The sequence below is a fragment of the Nerophis ophidion genome, linkage group LG07 (genome assembly GCF_033978795.1).
Source record: "Nerophis ophidion isolate RoL-2023_Sa linkage group LG07, RoL_Noph_v1.0, whole genome shotgun sequence".
NCBI lineage: Eukaryota > Metazoa > Chordata > Actinopteri > Syngnathiformes > Syngnathidae > Nerophis > Nerophis ophidion.
The window spans coordinates 58,371,862-58,389,854 of record NC_084617.1 but is presented as its reverse complement, the minus strand read 5'-3'; the positions used below and the strand labels follow the sequence as shown (position 1 = coordinate 58,389,854).

Sequence of the window (17,993 nt, the reverse complement as noted above, 5' to 3'; positions counted from 1 at the left end):
TGAAGGTGCGTGTAGTGAGAGGTGCGGAAGTCCAGGAGGGGCAAGGCAGGCTCGGGAATTCGTGGGCAAGCAAGAGGTCAGGGGCAGGAACGAGACGTCAGAGTCTGTGTCCAGGCGAGAAGTCGAGATCCAGGCAGTCAGCAAGAAGACAAGGGGAAATCCGGGGAGACGAGACACACATTACTAATCCAGGTAACTAAGAGGAACTGCAGGGTGAGGACAAAGGACAAGACACATTGAGCACAGAGGAAAGGAAACACAGAAAACAAAAAAGCACATATGTGAGGAGAGCAAGAGACGTGTACGGCTTACTGTACGAAGACAAGTAGCTACGTTCTAGCACTGGAACGCTTTACACGCTGGCTTATGAAGGACTTAGAGCTCTCATCAGTGGCAGGTGTGTTGATTGCTTCAGCTGCAACACTATGCCTTGTTTTTAATGAATACATAGGCCTACTACGCTACTGTAATTCAATGTTAGTCATTGTGGTGGTACCAAGTTATTTCTGAGGTGGTACTTGGTGAATATATTTGAAGCGTATTGATTGGCCATCAGGGACAGATGAGGGGGGCAGTGCTCGGACTAGAGAAGTTGTGGAACACAAAGTGGAAACAAAAGTAAAAGCGATGGACAGGGAATAATACAGAAACTAGAGAAAGCGTGAGATCAGGGCAGAAAATTTGATCGAAACATTATTTTACATGTGTGTCAAAACGTGTACTGTGGTGGGGTTTGTTTTCCCGGAATGCAAAGGAAGGTGACGACACATGGCGTGAAGGTAAATACATATTTTAATTTATTTATTAAAAAAGTGCAAACTAAAGGCGCGCACAAGGCCGAAAACAAACTTGGCAAAAAAAATAAAATAAACTACCACAAAGGCAAAAAACTAAGGAGATGAAAAACTCGCTAACTGTGACTTAAATAAACAAAACATACGTGCAGTGCACAAAGCATGAACTATGGCATGAAGAGAATGAACAGAGCATGGAACAACAACAAAGACGCCAGGCCGACTGCCTGGCAACTACAAGCTTCAATAATAGTGGCATGATTAACACAGGTGCGTGAGTCCTAAACAAATCATGTGCGTGAGTCCAAATGAATCAGGTGAACTAATGGTTGTCATGGTGACAAAACAAACAAGAGTGCACGGTGAGTCCAAAACCAAATAGAACGTGACCACAAAACATGACAGTGCGTCATAATGAATCTCATAGAATTTAATTATTTTCCTTATGTATGAAACCTTCGTGGCTGTCCGTGAGTTTCACAAGTCACAAGTACCTCCACTCCCGGATCACCCTCTTGCTGATGGGAGCTGATGCAGGCTGCCCTACTAACGAGCCAGGGCCTTTATGAGTTGTGGACAGATCCCAGCAGCCTGTCCTCTGCTGATTTGAGGCGATGTAATGAGAATAATGAGCCCAGGGAAAAAAAAAAAAAAAGTGTCCGAAGCTGCCTGGCTCTTGTCCAACTGGGCCCCTAGTGCACCATGGGACACGCAGGACAGGCAGGCAAGGCACAAGGGGCCCTCATTACCGGGTCTGTTCACCCTTAGGGGTGGGGGGGGGGGGGGGGGCGTAGGACGTAGGGCGGGAGAGCAAAGGGCAGCCATGACGATGGATGATGGATGAGGCAGCAGCAGGACGCTGCAGTGGTCAGCTCTGAATGGCAGCGGTGACTCTTGGAAACTTGAAATAGACTACCCAGCAATGGAGAGTGTGAAATGACGTGTATGGACGGGAACATATCATGCAACATTAAACCTGCGTGTTGGATTGGTTTGGTCTGCATCCATTTTTATATATACTGGAGGCAACATTATCATATTGTGTTTATTATTGATGAAAAGTGTATCATTTACTAAACGGGACACAGGCGACTCTAGAGCGTTTAGTGGTTAGGGAAGTAATCCAACTTAAACAGGCTTGCTGACGCAAAGGAGGGGTAGCCATGATGGCTAAAGATGGTATGGTGGCCGGAGAGAGAGGGAAAGGAGGGAGAGAGGGAACCATGCCCCTGGAATTGGTCTTGTATAAATCTGAGGTTGTTTTTCTTGCAGAAAGATTTCCACAGAGTGACGCTGATGAGTAAAAACAAAGCAGAGGTAGGCAACATTTATATGTATAAAAAAAAAAAACCAGCAAGGAGCCCCTTTGTCTAGACCAGTGGTTCTCAACCTTTTTTCAGTGATGTACCCCCTGTGAATTTTTTTTTAATTCAAGGACCCCCTAATCAGAGCAAAGCATTATTGGTTGAAAAAAAGAGATAAAGAAGTAAAATACAGCACTATGTCATCAGTTTCTGATTTATTAAATTGTATAACAGTGCAAAATATTGCTCTTTTGTAGTGGTCTTTCTGGAACTATTTGGAAAAAAAGATATAAAAATAACTAAAAACTGATTCAATTATAAATAAATATTTCTATGCATAGAAATGATCATCAACCTAAAGTGCCCTCTTTGGGGATTGTAATAGAGATCCATCTGGATTCGTGAACTTAATTCTAAACATTCCCTCTCAAAAAAATAAATCTTTAACATCAATATTCATGCAACATGTCCACAAAAAATGCAGCTGTCAACACTGAATATTGCATTGTCGTATTTGTTTTCACAGTTTATGAAATTACATTCATATTTTGTTGAAGTATTATTCAATAAATATTAGGGGTGTAACGGTACACAAAATTTTCGGTTTGGTACGTACCTCGGTTCAGAGGTCACGGTTCGGTTCATTTTCGGTACAGTAAGAAAAAAACAAAATATGCATTTTTTGATTCCTTATTTAACAAATTTGCTAAATCTTCCACCAAAAAATAATTTTCTTAGTGGAATATTTGATGTGAAGTAATCGGAAACTTGGATGGGTCAATAATTCATAATAACATTGATTTTGATTCAATATTGTGTTTTAAACAATGACAGTTTGAAAAAAAACCCCAGCTTTGTTTTATTAGTAAACGTTGCAAGTTTTTATAAATTACCTTTAGCCTTTAAGATTTTTTATTTCACTTTTGTTTATGTTTTTGTTTATTTTATTAGTTGTTTTAGAATATGCCATGGGCCTATAAAACATTAGCTGTGTGCCGCAAATGGCCTCCGGGGCACACTTTTGAAACCCCTAGATAATAAAAAATTAAATCTGATTAATCAAAAGATAAAAAGCAGAGCCTGGCGATGCATGCGCGTTTATCATAACTCTCTCGCTCTCTCTGTCTCTGCCCCGCCCTCACGAATGTTAACGCTGTGTGCACCACTTTTTTTTTTTTAACCCCTTCTTAACCCTGAACGTACATTGAAAATACACACAAACATAACTTAAAATGCTGGACCTTCGAGGCATTTAAGAAACTCCACCTGGACAGCTCAGCAAAGAGGACATATCCCGTGAAAAGAGGACGTGTGGTCAGTCTATCATAGCCCAGTCGTTGCTAACATGCCGTGTGTTGTTGTTTTTTTGATTGCTTGAAACTTTTATTAGTAGATTGCACAGTACAGTACATATTCCGTACAATTGACCACTAAATGGTAACACCCGAATAACTTTTTCAACTTGTTTAAGTCGGGGTCCACGTAAATTAATTCATGGTGCCTCGGTGTGCATGGTTTACACAACGTGCCGTGCGCTACTTATATGGCCGTGTCGTTTGGTTCACCTGCGAACCGAACCGAAACCCCTGTACCGAAACCGTTCAATACAAATACACGTACCGTTACACCCCTAATAAATATATATACTGTATTTCCTTGAATAGCCGCCGGGGCGCTAATTAATTTAAAACTTCTTCTCACTCCTGCGCTTATTCAAGGCATGCGGTAAAAGCAAGCAGGCGCTAATAATTTTAAAACCTTTTCTCACCCCTGCGCTTACTAATGGCATGCAGTAAAAATTGATTGTGATATAAAAAAAAATTTAAAAATTCTTCTGCGGCCCGCCCGGTGGTTGGGGACCACAGCTCTATAACATGTCATCGCGCCCACCTTTACACCATCCTATCTGCATGCTGGTCGGACGCATGCATATCGCTGCTTCTCATACGAGATTGCAACAGCCATACCTTTTACACTGATGGTTGTGATATAAACAACTTTAACACTCTTAATAATATGCGCCATACTCTGCGAACCCACACCAAACATATTTCTGGAAAACATTGGCTCTGTAACACATTGTAAACGCAACATAAGAATTACCCAGAATTCCAATGCATCCATGAGTCGTGGCTATATTATACCCCAACCCCGCCCACTTCAACCGGCGCACGTAGAGGGGCGGGGTTTGGTGCTAGCGGGGTGTATAATATAGCCAAGAGTCATGGATGCATTGGAATTCTAGGTAATTCTTATGTTGCGTTTATAATGTGTTACAGAGCCAATGTTCTCCAGAAATGTGTTTGGTGTGGGTTCACAGAGTGTGGCGCATATTAGTAAGAGTGTTAAAGACAAGTTGTTTTATATCACAACTATCAGTATGATCTGTGTGGCTGTGGAACAAGACCCCTGGTTTACACATAGTAAAAGCAACAACAACAAAAAACTCCGCCATTTTGGAAATGACAACAGGGGAAGCGTCACTCGTAACTGCGTGTATATGTATATAATACATTAACAATATATTTTTTTCACATAAGCTGCAAACAAATATAAAATTTTACTTTAAAAACTGGCAGCTCAGTCACCAGAATTTTATAGTAAAAGCAGTGATTTTTTTTACAGCATATTAACGAATTGAATAAATGGAATGGTGTGGAGAAACAAAACCACAGTTTTTGACGGTAAAATTCAAGCAACAAAGCTGCCAATTTTTTTGTTTACCGTAAAATCTTGTTGTTTTGTTTTGTTGTGTTGCGTCACTTCTTCTCCGAAATCGGTTTGTAAACGATCAATGAGTCCATACAAAGCTAAGAGTCCAGATTCAATAAATTCACGGCTGTGTAATTTCATTTGGCCCTTTGAGGCAAAATCAAATTAACATTAGAGCTGGGCCGCCGGTATTATACAGTGGTGGTGCCGCTGTAATACCGCATTCACCACTAATACTAATACTTGACAACCCTCCCGATTTTCCCAGGAGATTCCCGAAGTTCAGTGCCCCTCCTGAAAATCTCCCGGGGCAACCTTTTTCCCGAATTTCTCCCGATTTTCACCCGGACAACGATGTTAGGGGCTTGCCTTAAAGGCACTGCCTTTAGCGTTCTCTACAACCTGCCATCACGTCTGGTTTTCCTCCAAACAAACAGTGTGCCGACCCAGTCACATAATATATGCAGCTTCAACACACATGAGTGAACGCAAAGCATACTTGGTCAACAGCGTTTTTTTTTGTTTTTTTCTAGTCCGTCGCTATCAATATCCTCAAACACGAATCTTTCATCCTCGCTCAAATTAATGGGGAAATCGTCGTTTTCTCGGTCCGAATAACTGTTTTTGTTGGAGGCTCCCATTAAAATCAATGTGAATATGTGAGGAGCCCCCACACTTGCGACGTCATCGTCTGCGACTTCCGGTAAAGGCGAGGCTTTTTCAGGAAGTACCAAAAGTGGCGAACTTTATCGCCAATTTTCTCTACTAAATCCTTTCAGCAAAAATATGGCAATATCGCGAAATGATCAAGTTTGACACATAGAATGGACCTGCTATTCCCGTTTTAGTAAGAAAATCTAATTTCAGTAGGCCTTTAAGGCTTGAATGTTTGATTCATTCATTATTGTTATTTTATTTTCAAATGTATTATTAGCCTATGGAAAAAGTTTATTTTGAGAGGCATTCAGTTTTTATTACATTTTATTTGATATGCCATTGATATTTTTAAATTATTATAATTATTCGAAACTCGATTTCGCATGTCACTATAAAGTCATATAAGGCTTGCTTGTTCAATATTCAATGCAAAACTTGTTTGGGTCCCTATTAAAAGGTTAATTTCTTCAACCTTGGCCTGCGGCTTTGTTCAGTTTTAAAATTTGGCCCACTCTGTATTTGAGTTTGACACCCCTGCTCTAGTCTTTTTAGGAATTTGCTGTAAAATTTTTTGTTTCTCAAGTTTTGATCTGAACTCAGGAGCCGCCTTTTGAATAGCCCTGTTTGAAAGGGACTGTGGATGCCACACATGGAAAAAAAACAAGCTATAAACAATTCCCTGCACCAACTTGGGTATCATGGAGGGAGCAGGTGAAGAAAGGGTTAAGCGTGCCGGAGAGAGGAAACAGAAAAGGGGGGGTGGGCTTGATAGACTCCAGATGTGTCTTTCAGATAAACCGGAGGGCTGGGGTGTTTGTGTTGCAAGCCTAGCTCCGCCATGGCTCTGGGGCTTTATTGAAACACATAGCAAATCACCTCATGAGCCTATTACCAAACTGGACGCTTTATAAATCACTAACAATACTTCACACTTTTCGGCCAAGCGGTTTAAAAGTGTTTCTCATCCAAAGAAACTTAAGCTCTCCGGACTTCCTGCCGGTGAAACATCTTCTAAGGCCCCCTTGTACATTAAGGTTATCCTGGGTAAATCCCACCTAACCTTATCCTTGTCCACACACACAGAATTTCCCCGTAGTCTCTCTTCCCTCGACGGCCAGGTAATACAAAGCACATGCTACCTTTTTTTTTAAATCATATTCGCGGGAGCTCGCATTCTCGTTGTCTCTCCTTCGACCAATGGACAAAGTTTTTCGGTAAGTAAATCACAGCTGACCTGGACATTCAAAAGTTCTCTTGCCGTCTGAGAGGTGCAATCGCTTTCTCTTAAGGTTTTCATGTGTGATTTCCTCAAGCGTCTGTACAAACGGAAGGAGAAACACGGGCATGTCTGGATAACTCGCCTTCATATTTCCAGTGGTTAGCTCCAAGTTACGAAACCGCTTTATTATGAAGCTGGCCGTGGCGCGTTCTTTCTGGCGCCACTTCCTCTCCGAAATCGGTTTGTAAACGATCAATGAGTCCATACAAAGCTAAGAGCCCAGAGTCAAGAAATTCACGGCGCACTTACCCGTGTAAAAAATTATCCAAGGAGGGGAACCTTAAACGATGATTAGTGTGGCCCGAAACCGGACTTAGGCTTTTTGATTGATTGATTGATTGATTGATTGATTTATTGATTGATTGATTGATTGATTGAAACTTTTATTAGTAGATTGCACAGTACAGTACATCATACTTGCCAACCATGAGACCTCCGATTTTGGGAGGTGGGGGCGGGGGTGTATTTGAGGGCGTGGCGTGGTTGGGGGCGTGGTTAAGAGGGGAGGAGTATATTTATAGCTAGAAAAGTACACATTGGATTTGAACCTTTTTAAAACATGACATCAAAAATGTATATATATTGTGAGAAATCATTAAGATGATCAGTGTTTCCACAAGATAAATATAAATAATTATTAATAATAACATACAGTTAAAGGTAAATTGAGCAAATTGGCTATTTCTGGCAATTTATTTAAGTTTGTATCAAACTGGTAGCCCTTCGCATTCATCAGTACCCAAGAAGTAGCTCCTGGTTTCAAAAAGGTTGGTGACCCCTGCCGTAGATGTTATTGTCACATATGCATGTACAGTAAATGGCAGTATTGTCACAACATTGTTGTTTACGGGAGACGAACTGCTTTACGGTAGACCAAAACGTGATTGCTGTTGTGGTGTGTTGTTACTGCGCTGGGAAGACGTTAATGAAACTACCTAACAATAAACCCATATAAGAAACCAAGAACTCTCCCTCGATCATTCTACAGTTATAACATCATTGCGCAGCCTTGCTGTTTATATTGTGGGAAAGCGGACGTGAAAACAGGCTGTCGACACGTCACTCAGGTCCACATCGAGCTGGAGGGGGGCGTGGCCTCCAGCTCCGCCTGAATTTCGGGAGATTTTCGGGAGAGCCACTGAATTTCGTAAGTCTCCCGGAAAATCCGGGAGGGTTGGCAAGTATGCAGTACATTTTCCGTACAATTGACCACTAGATGGTAACACCCAAATAAGTTTTTCAACTTGTTTAAGTCGGGGTCCACGTTAATTAATTCATGGCTAACTAATTATTCTTTTAATGAGTTATCCGGCTTAGTGTAGACATAGCCTCAGATATTGCAAAGTTAAACTTAAGGCTAAGCATGTTGTCCTAGTCATCGATCATTTAATTTTAGGGCCATTGTTCCCGTTCAGAAATATTTCCCAGCACAATGAAATGTTTTATCACCAACGTAACGTGATAAATGGCAGACACCGTGCCTGCTAGTTGATCCCATGAATCCAACACCAATGCCAAAACGGTAATCGTGCGCTCCTTTACATAAGTCCTTCCCAAAGCCAAAAATGAAGTCAATAACAGTCCGTGAGTTCCAGTGTTTGACTTGGCAGGATAGCATCACACTCGGACTCCTGTGGCCGTGGACTGTAAAAACATATAATCAACTCAGGAAATGTTGCACAAAATAAACGTGCATATTGTTACTCAAGCACAGCCCTCCAAAGAAATTGTATGTTTATGTTGCCTTAAGTCAGGGGCCGACTCAATTTTGGCTCCAATTATTTTAAGCGTATTATGGAAAAGCCATTTTACAGAGGAGGTATGAGCAGCAAGTTGCACGACACAAATCACTGCTTTACTGTTTACCAAGCAATCAGTCTTCACACAAAGGTTGATTAGGTATCCAGTCATAGGGGAACAGAACAAATAAAGAAAATAATCAGGGCAATGGGCAGCAAAGCAGGAAATTAGTAGAAAAACAAGAGCTCTGCAGATCCCGGTTTCCTGTTTTGGGGGAAAGGCAGGAGTGTGTTTGGGGGCTGCGGTACAGAGACCCCATTGTGAGTAAGTGTGTTAAAGAGTATGGAGGTGGGGTCAGAACTATACACAGGGACAATTTTTCAGTGTTCAACCCCCCAGCCCCAAAACCACCTGCCCCTCCCTGAAGGGGAAAACTAGCTTGTGAAAAAAAAAAAAAAGTAAACTGTAAAAATAAACGAGCGAGGGCCTGTGCTAAGACGGCAACCAGACAGGAAATGACACGCGGAACAAAAATGGTTTCTCTGACCTTTGTCAGGAACCGAGGTGCCGGTAAACTCTAGTATTTTTAAAACATGCTTTTTAACCCACAGAGGCATTTACAACGGAGATAAATAGAAATGCAGCAAGGGCATTTGCCTCGGGAATGCGATGGCTTTCCATAAGAAAATTACAGGAACAGGAAATTCCTGATTCCAGTCTAGCGATAATGACCCGCCGTCATTTTCCCAACTCCCTCCGGGGCCGGGCCCTAAACAATGTCAGTGGAGCACTCCGAGTCCCTCATAATGGAACACCTCACATCTGGGCTGTCTTACAAGCACCTTGCTGCTCCTCTACAGCCAGCCCGGGCCCAGGTGATCATCACACGTCCCCAGGGGCGTAGCACCACATCTTGGGCCCCCATACACGAAACTCCTGAAGTGGCCCCCTATCTTTGTCAATCCAACGTTTTTGTGCCTTACACGCAAATCTGAGATGTTTACATGCACTAAAAACCAGCATTTTGTCAAAATCCTTATGGCATAACTTTTTCATTATGGGATTCACATATGTAGAGCATTTCTACATAAAACCCCCTTAATAATTTTATTTTGTTAAAAAAAATTAATATAATTTTAGATAGTCATATAACCTGTCATTATTCCCCCAAATATGCCTATGTCAAGTTTACCTTTCCTTTAGAGTGTAAAGTATCATGAAGATCTCTTATGACAACAGGTTCTGGTATTTTGTGTTATTTCCTGTCCAACGCTCTTATGTTTGTTTCCATTTCCTGTTTGTCTCATTTTTGCCACTGCTTCTCCTGTCTGAGCGCTGGCTCCCTCACCTTAGCAATCAGGACACACCCGTTGCCAATCAGGATGTTTTTTTTTTTAATCATTGTGCTTTCAACCTCCATGCAACATAGTTTTCCTTATGGTTGCTGTATCTATTTTGCGTTGTGGTAAATAAGTACTTTTTACCGTCACTTTGCATGATGTCTCTGCATCCCGGGGTCCAGACCGACCACACCCAAAACTGAAACGTAACAGTAGAGTAGATGTTAGCTGATTCACGTCGAAATCATAATAATACATAATTTAAGCAGTAAAAAATGGATGGATGGATGGATGGCTGGATGGGTTATAATATTATTAGTGCATCTCCTGGGGGTAATGTTTCCCACTGTCTTTAAAACCGAGTGACGCCTCTGTTTCTAACTTTAATCTCGGATCTTTGAACGCATCGCAGTTTTGCCAATGAAAATGAAATGTATACCGTATTTTTCGGACTATAAGTCTCAGTTTTTTTCATAATTTGGCCGGGGGTCCGATTTATAATCAGGACCGGCTTATGTGTGAAATTATTAACACATTACCGAAACGTAACAGTAGAGTAGATGTTAGCTGATTCACGTCGAAATCATAAGAATATATAATTTAAGCGGTAAAAAATGGATGGATGGATGGCTGGATGGATTATAATATTATTAGTGCATCTCCTGGGGGTAAAGAGTCCCACTGTCTTTAAAACCGAGTGACGCCTCTGTTTCTAACTTTCATCTCAAGTCTTTGAACACACCACAGTTTTGCGCAATGAAATACAAACGTATACCGTATTTTTCGGACTATAAGTCGCAGTTTTTTTCATAGTTTGGCCGGGGGTGCGACTCATGTGTGAAATTATTAACACTTTATCGTAAAATATCAAATAATATTATTTAGCTCGTTAACGTAAGAGACTAGACGTACAGGATTTCATCGGATTTAGCAATTAGGAGTGACAGATTGTTTGGTAAACGTATAGCATGTTCTATATGTTATAGTTATTTGAATGACTCTTACCATAATATGTTACGTTAACATACCAGGCACCTTCTCAGTTGGTTATTTATGCGTCATATAACATACACTTATTCAGCCTGTTGTTCACTATTCTTTATTCCATCCATCCATCCATCATCTTCCGCTTATCCGAGGTCGGGTCGCGGGGACAGCAGCCTAAGCAGGGAAGCCCAGACTTCCCTATCTCCAGCCACTTCGTCTAGCTCTTCCCGGGGGATCCCGAGGCGTTCCCAGGCCAGCCGGGAGACATAGTCTTCCCAACGTGTCCTGGGTCTTCCCCGTGGCCTCCTACCAGCTGGACGTGCCCTAAACACCTCCCTAGGGAGGCGTTCGGGTGGCATCCTGACCAGATGCCCGAACCACTTCATCTGGCTCCTCTCGATGTGGAGGAGCAGCGGCTTTACTTTGAGCTCCTCCCGGATGGCAGAGCTTCTCACCCTATCTCTAAGGGAGAGCCCCGCCACCCGGCGGAGGAAACCCATTTCGGCCGCTTGTACCCGTGATCTTATCCTTTCGGTCATGACCCAAAGCTCATGACCATAGGTGAGGATGGGAACGTAGATCGACCGGTAAATTGAGAGCTTTGCCTTCCGGCTCAGCTCCTTCTTCACCACAACGGATCGATACAACGTCCGCATTACTGAAGACGCCGCACCGATCCGCCTGTCGATCTCACGATCCACTCTTCCCCCACTCGTGAACAAGACTCCTAGGTATTTGAACTCCTCCACTTGGGGCAGGGTCTCCTCCCCAACCCGGAGATGGCACTCCACCCTTTTCCGGGCGAGAACCATGGACTCGGACTTGGAGGTGCTGATTCTCATTCCGGTCGCTTCACACTCGGCTGCGAACCGATCCAGTGAGAGCTGAAGATCCCGGCCAGATGAAGCCATCAGAACTACATCATCTGCAAAAAGCAGAGACCTAATCCCGTGGCCACCAAACCGGAACCCCTCAACGCCTTGGCTGCGCCTAGAAATTCTGTCCATAATAGTTATGAACAGAATCGGTGACAAAGGACAGCCTTGGCGGAGTCCAACCCTCACTGGAAACGTGTCCGACTTACTGCCAGCAATGCGGACCAAGCTCTGACACTGATCATACAGGGAGCGGACTGCCACAATAAGACAGTCCGATACCCCATACTCTCTGAGCACTCCCCACAGGACTTCCCGAGGGACACGGTCGAATGCCTTCTCCAAGTCCACAAAGCACATGTAGACTGGTTGGGCAAACTCCCATGCACCCTCAAGAACCCTGCCGAGAGTATGGTCCACAGTTCCACGACCAGGACGAAAACCACACTGTTCCTCGTGAATCCGAGGTTCGACTATCCGGCGAAGCCTCCTCTCCAGTATTCTCCACTATTCTCCACTATTCTTTATTTATTTTAAATTGCCTTTCAAATTTCTATTCTTGGTGTTGGGTTTTATCAAATACATTTCCCCCAAAAATGCAACTTATACTCCAGTGCGACTTATATATGTTTTTTTCCTTCTTTATTATGTATTTTTGGCAGGTGCGATTTATACTCCAGAGCGGTTTATACTCCAAAAAATATGGTACATAACTTTCTACTATCTTGCCGCAAATAAATGTATTATATGTTTGCCTTTCTTCTCACACTTCAATTGTGTTTCAAAATGTTAGTACTGCATGTGAGTGCTTGCACATGAGCTTTGATAACCTTATGACGTCTGTGCTAAATGAAGTGTTCCATGCTCGGTTTGCCGCTATCCAGGTGGAACGAACCATTCAGCATCTTTGATAGGGGTGTGGGTACTTATAGGTTCTTAATTTGATTCAAACAACCTTGTTATTGAAGTGGAATGATTATAAGTATTTCATATTAAAAAATATTACTTTTTTGATAACTTGAAAACTTAAATGTTAGAAAGAAAATGTCAAACTTTACAGAAGTCCAGGTGGCCCTGTACAACACCCCCTCTTTCCCCAAGCAACCCCTTCTTTTAGATGCCCCTGCATTTACCTGCAGAAAAATGACAGCAGTGATCAGAAGGACATTTTTGAGGAGAAATTACCTATTCAAAGGGTGTTAGGCCCAAATAACATCAGATAAGAACCCAGTCTTGGTCCACAAAAGAATGTAACAAGATTTTGCTGGAGTCTCAATCTTTTTTTCATTTTCTGGTTCACCAAGCATGAAGCTTTGAAGTGGATGTCGTCCTATATTATCTCTACTTGGTGACAGTTGATGTCTTCATGTGTCAAGGCCACTAAACTGTGAAGTTCTTGTCAGGGAGGGCACACTCTGCTCCAAAAGGGCACACTCATAAATCATCACCTACTTATCAACCTTGGTGGAGCGACAGATTGGATAGTAGCTTTGGAACAAAGTGGGATGAGCAGTGAGAGGCATTTTTAAATCAGATTTGTTCATACAGTATTTGTTAACTACTTTTTTTACACTGTATACAAAGACCTGTTTCTCAATTATATTATATCTACAAATCCCCAACAAATGACACCTATGCAGTAGGCAGTGCTTGGTCAGCTCATTGTCCAACACGGCTCTTGAGGTGTCAGGAACCGAGGTGTGCACAATGTTCAGTGCTGCAGTACAGCTACACTGGCCGGCATTCGAAATGCGGGAATTTCCTGTGGAAGACCGTTGGATAGACATGTATGATCTACAGCAGGGGTCCCCCAAACTTTTTGACTCAGGGGCATACTTGCCAACCTTGAGACCTCCGATTTCGGGAGGTGGGGGGTGGAGGGCCGTGGTCGGAGGTGGAGCGGGGGGCGTGGTTAAGAGTCAAATATTTTATATATATATATATATATATATATATATATATACAGGACTGTCTCAAAAAAATTGAATATTGTGATAAAGTACTTTATTTTCTGTAATGCAACTAAAAACATGAAAATGTCATACATTCTGGATTCATTACACATCAACTGAAATATTGCAAGCCTTTTATTATTTTAATATTGCTGATTATGGCATACAGCTTAAGAAGACTCAAAAATCCTATCTCAAAAAATTTGAATATTTCCTCAGACCAAGTTGAAAAAAAAAGATTTATAACAGCAAAACAAAATCAAACATTTGAAAATGTCAATTAATGCACTCAGTACTTGGTTGGGAATCCTTTTGCACGGATTACTGCATCAATGCGGCGTGGCATTGAGGCAATCGGCCTGTGGCATTGCTGAGGTGTTATGGATGCCCAGGATGCTTCAATAGTGGCCTTTAGCTCATTTGCATTATTGGGCCTGGTGTCTTTCAGCTTCTTCTTCACAATAACCCACAAATTCTCTATGAGGTTCAGGTCAGGGGAGTTGGCAGGCCAATGGAGATACCATGGTCAGTAAACCAGTTACTGGTGGTTTTGGCACTGTGGACAGGTGCCAGATCATGCTGGAAAATGAAATCATCTTCTCCATAGAGCTTTTCAGCAGATACAGCTTCAATAACCGTATTCCCACGGTCAAGCCACTCCTGAACTCTAGACAACGGAAGTTCCCTCAGTCAGCAATGGTTTGGGGAGCCATGTCAGCTGCTGGTTTTGGTCCACTGTGTTTCATCAAGTCCAGAGTCAATGCAGCTGTGTACATGCTTCCATTTGTTGTAAAGCTCTATGGAAAGCCATTACATGAAGCTCTCTGCGTACTGTACGTGGAAGGTCATATGAAGTTTGAAGCTCTGTAGCAAAAGACTGTGCAGAAAGTCTTTGCACTATGCACTTCAACATCTGCTGACCCCTCTCTGTCAGACTACCACTTTGTGGCTGACTTGCTGTTGTTCCCAAACTCTTCACTTTTCTTATCATAAAGTCGATTTAGGAATATTTAGGAGCGAGGAAATTTCACGACTGGATTTGTTGCACAGGTGGCATCCTATAGAATATCCTACCCTAATACCCTACTGTTCAATATTACGCTTCGAGTGCAATACATCCGACACTGATTGTTATTTATTAGTCCGGTACTCTTTTCTTGCTCTGTATAATGTATAGTGTTTTGTATTTTGTATAGTGTTTTGTATATTGTACAGGATTGCTTATTATTTTCATCGGATAGTAGTCTGTTTATTTCAATTCTTAGTTGTATCTTTATTACCTCTTGTGTAATTTTTTTTATATCCCATATTTGTTCCCATTGCCGCACCTTAAATTGGAGTCCTTAATCTCGTTATATGCAAATATATTGACAATAAAGTCTATTCTATTCTATTGTATGACCGTTCCACGCTGGAAATCACTGAGAGTGGCCCATTCTTTCACATTCATTCCATGCCTAAGTGCTTGATTTTATACACCAGGCCAAGTGATTAGGACACCTGATTCTCATCATTTGGATGGGTGGCCAAATACTTTTGGCAATATAGTGTATGTATGTATATATGTATATGTGTGTGTGAGTGTGTGTGTGTGAGTGTGTGTGTGTACAACAATAGGATTTGCCTGGGCTGCTGGACAGAACGGGATAAGAAACCTTTCAATTTGAGATTGTGGATGCCGGCAGGGTCTAGATCCGGCCCACGGGCCCTAGTTTGGAGTCCCCTGGTCTACAGTAATACCGTGTTTGTCAGTACATATAGTGATTAACATACAGTAGTACTGAGGTTGACCATGTATGTAACATGACTGAGACTGATGAGGAAAATGTTGCTTGTAACAGAGAATCCCCTGATGTCCTGGCATCCTTCATAGAAATGGAAGAGATAAAACTACATCCTGTATATGCTAGTGTTAATGGCTTTGAGCTACTGTACGGAAACCCCTCCTTGATGAAAATGGGCATTTTTTTTTTTTTAATGCTGACCATGTCCTGCAGATAAGTATCAGTTCCCTGACCTTTTTGGACCTGGTTTCTCCCACCAGACCAGTAAAAAAGAAAAACCCTGAATCCAAAATCAGGCATAGGCGGTGGTTGAGGTTTGGGGGTGTTTTCCATATGTAGGTGTGGATGTTGGGACTAGTTTGAAATAACATCCTCAAAAACAGGATTCATATTTATTGCATGAACAAATCACGAGAAGTGCAATTCCTGCAAGATTCCACGCAAGGCTTATCTGGTCATTTTGGGGGCATGTGCGCGCCTCAAGCCCAGGTGGCTGCTGGGATAAGATTCCCTATCAGAGTTCAGAGGTCCCCTGCCGGGTCCTGCTGGAGGAGCCAGGTTAGGTCATGAGAATTGCTCCTTCTCCCTTTACTTTGTGCAGGTCCACGTAAAGATGTGTCAACATTGCCCCTGCGTGTATTTTATCATTTGATATTTTCTCTCTCCGCAGGGATCTCAAGCACAACTTAATCAGCACCATCATGCCTGGAGCCTTCCAAGGACTCTCTGAGCTCAGGAAACTGTAAGTGAATGTGATTCCGCTTCCAATTCACAGCAGACAACACACAAAGGAACATTTTGCAACTTTTAAAGGACAAGTTATGAGTTAAGAGTCATCAATCTATTTTAAATTGTGCCGTCGTCAATGGTCTGTCCGTTCATGGCAGCTGTTAGACTCATCATAAAGTTTGGCTGGATTGCCGTATTTGTGATGGTTAGTTCTTCCAGTAATGGGCAAGCTACTTGGAAAATGTAGTAAGCTAAGATACAAGTTACTCTCCATTAACCTCTAAAGGGCTTAGAGGCCACATGCGTGGACAGCACCTTTTAGCTCTTATTTCCAAAATTGTGTAAACACTACTGAATTGGGGTCTTATGCCGACACATGGACACTTATACTGCTACCTGGTGGTGTCAGAAGAGTATAACATACAATGAAATTTGGAAAAAAAAAAGTGTATGAATAAAAATTAGCATGTCACTACACATGGAGTACACATTTGTGTACTTATGGACTAAGTACATCGTATAAAAAGATGATTTTTATTTTTATTCTAATTAGGGTCCAATAAGTCCAAATAGCAAAGAGAAATAAAAATATAATGTAAACAAACAGCTTGGGCCTTAAGAGATTAATGTAGTTAAGCTACAGTTGAAGCTATCCCCGGACAATTGCACTACAAGCTATACGGAAAAAGTAGCTTGCTACATCAAAGCTACATTTGACAGCATTTATATCTATGAGTCCACATGTATAATATCAATGTTAATGTAACTGAGAGTGTACAAATGGACCCAATAAGGGTCCATTTGTTACGTCTGTTCGGCATTGTGATGCCAAAATTGTTCCTTCCAGGATGCGTCGAACGATAACACAGCAAAGGTAAGGTTTAACTATTTATTTGAATAACAAAAGGTGCTAGAGAACAAAAATACTGGAGCTAAGAAAAGGCAAACAAAAGACACTAGCATGGAAGCTAGGATAAACAAATAGTAAACTAAACTGGCACATAGGCACACAAAGGGGAAAACAAAACATTTAGCATGAGCGCTAAGAATGAATAAAATTGCGCAGCGTGAGAGCTCGCGAGAATAATACAGAAATTGCATGTAAGCAAAAGCGCAAAGCAGACGTACCGTTGTGTATGAACAAATTAGAGTCCCAGACAGAAGAATGAAAAGAGGCAGGCGTATAAAGGGAAGGTGATTATTTGTAGCAGCTGTGCGGGACCGTGAGTAGCAGGTGAACTAATGAGTGACCATGGTGACGGAACAAACAGGAAATAAGAGGTAGAATGACAGACTGATACAACAATGGAAACAATAAACAATAATATGAGAAGATCCGAGTACAGATCTTAACACCATTACTATTAACTATCTGTCATTTAACTGGGAATACCCTACAACTACCTCTAGAGGGCACCCCAATGTATGTATTTATTTTTAATTGACCATTTATTTCCTCCCTATATTATTTAATTTTCTCAGCATACAGTACAAAAAAAAAAAAAAATAGCATCTCTCTATATCTTGACAAAAAAAAAAAAAAAGACTTGTGTGTAGTTTGAGAACAGTTGGTAATGGTTATGTGCCGTAAAAGTTTTCATGATTTCAACTCACCTTAATGCTGTGCTTTTCAATTATATTCTGTCACCTCCCCCTAGGAAGAAGAAAATATTCTTTGCCCCCCCCCCCCTCCCCTCCGACCCACACCCCACACTCTCCACTGTGACTATAAACAGTATACTTTGTCTATAAAATTATTAGAACTATACCTCTGCATAATATTGTAAGCTTACTACCATTAAAGGAAACAACACGCCGGCCTTTCCCCGTCCCCCACCGT

The 17,993-nt window shown here is 41.8% G+C and overlaps 1 protein-coding gene across 3 annotated transcripts in view; it reads left to right on the top strand.

Annotated features, from left to right (window-relative positions):
* Positions 1–17,993, top strand: part of adgra2 (adhesion G protein-coupled receptor A2) — a 144,033-nt gene that overhangs the window by 102,585 nt on the left and 23,455 nt on the right. For 2 of the 3 annotated variants that reach the window (XM_061906693.1, XM_061906692.1), the window contains one exon: positions 16,095–16,166. In XM_061906693.1, the coding sequence (XP_061762677.1) occupies positions 16,095–16,166 (72 nt within the window). Of the gene's footprint in view, positions 1–15,822; positions 15,983–16,094; positions 16,167–17,993 lie in introns of those variants that run through there. The other variant, XM_061906694.1, reaches the window with a different exon arrangement.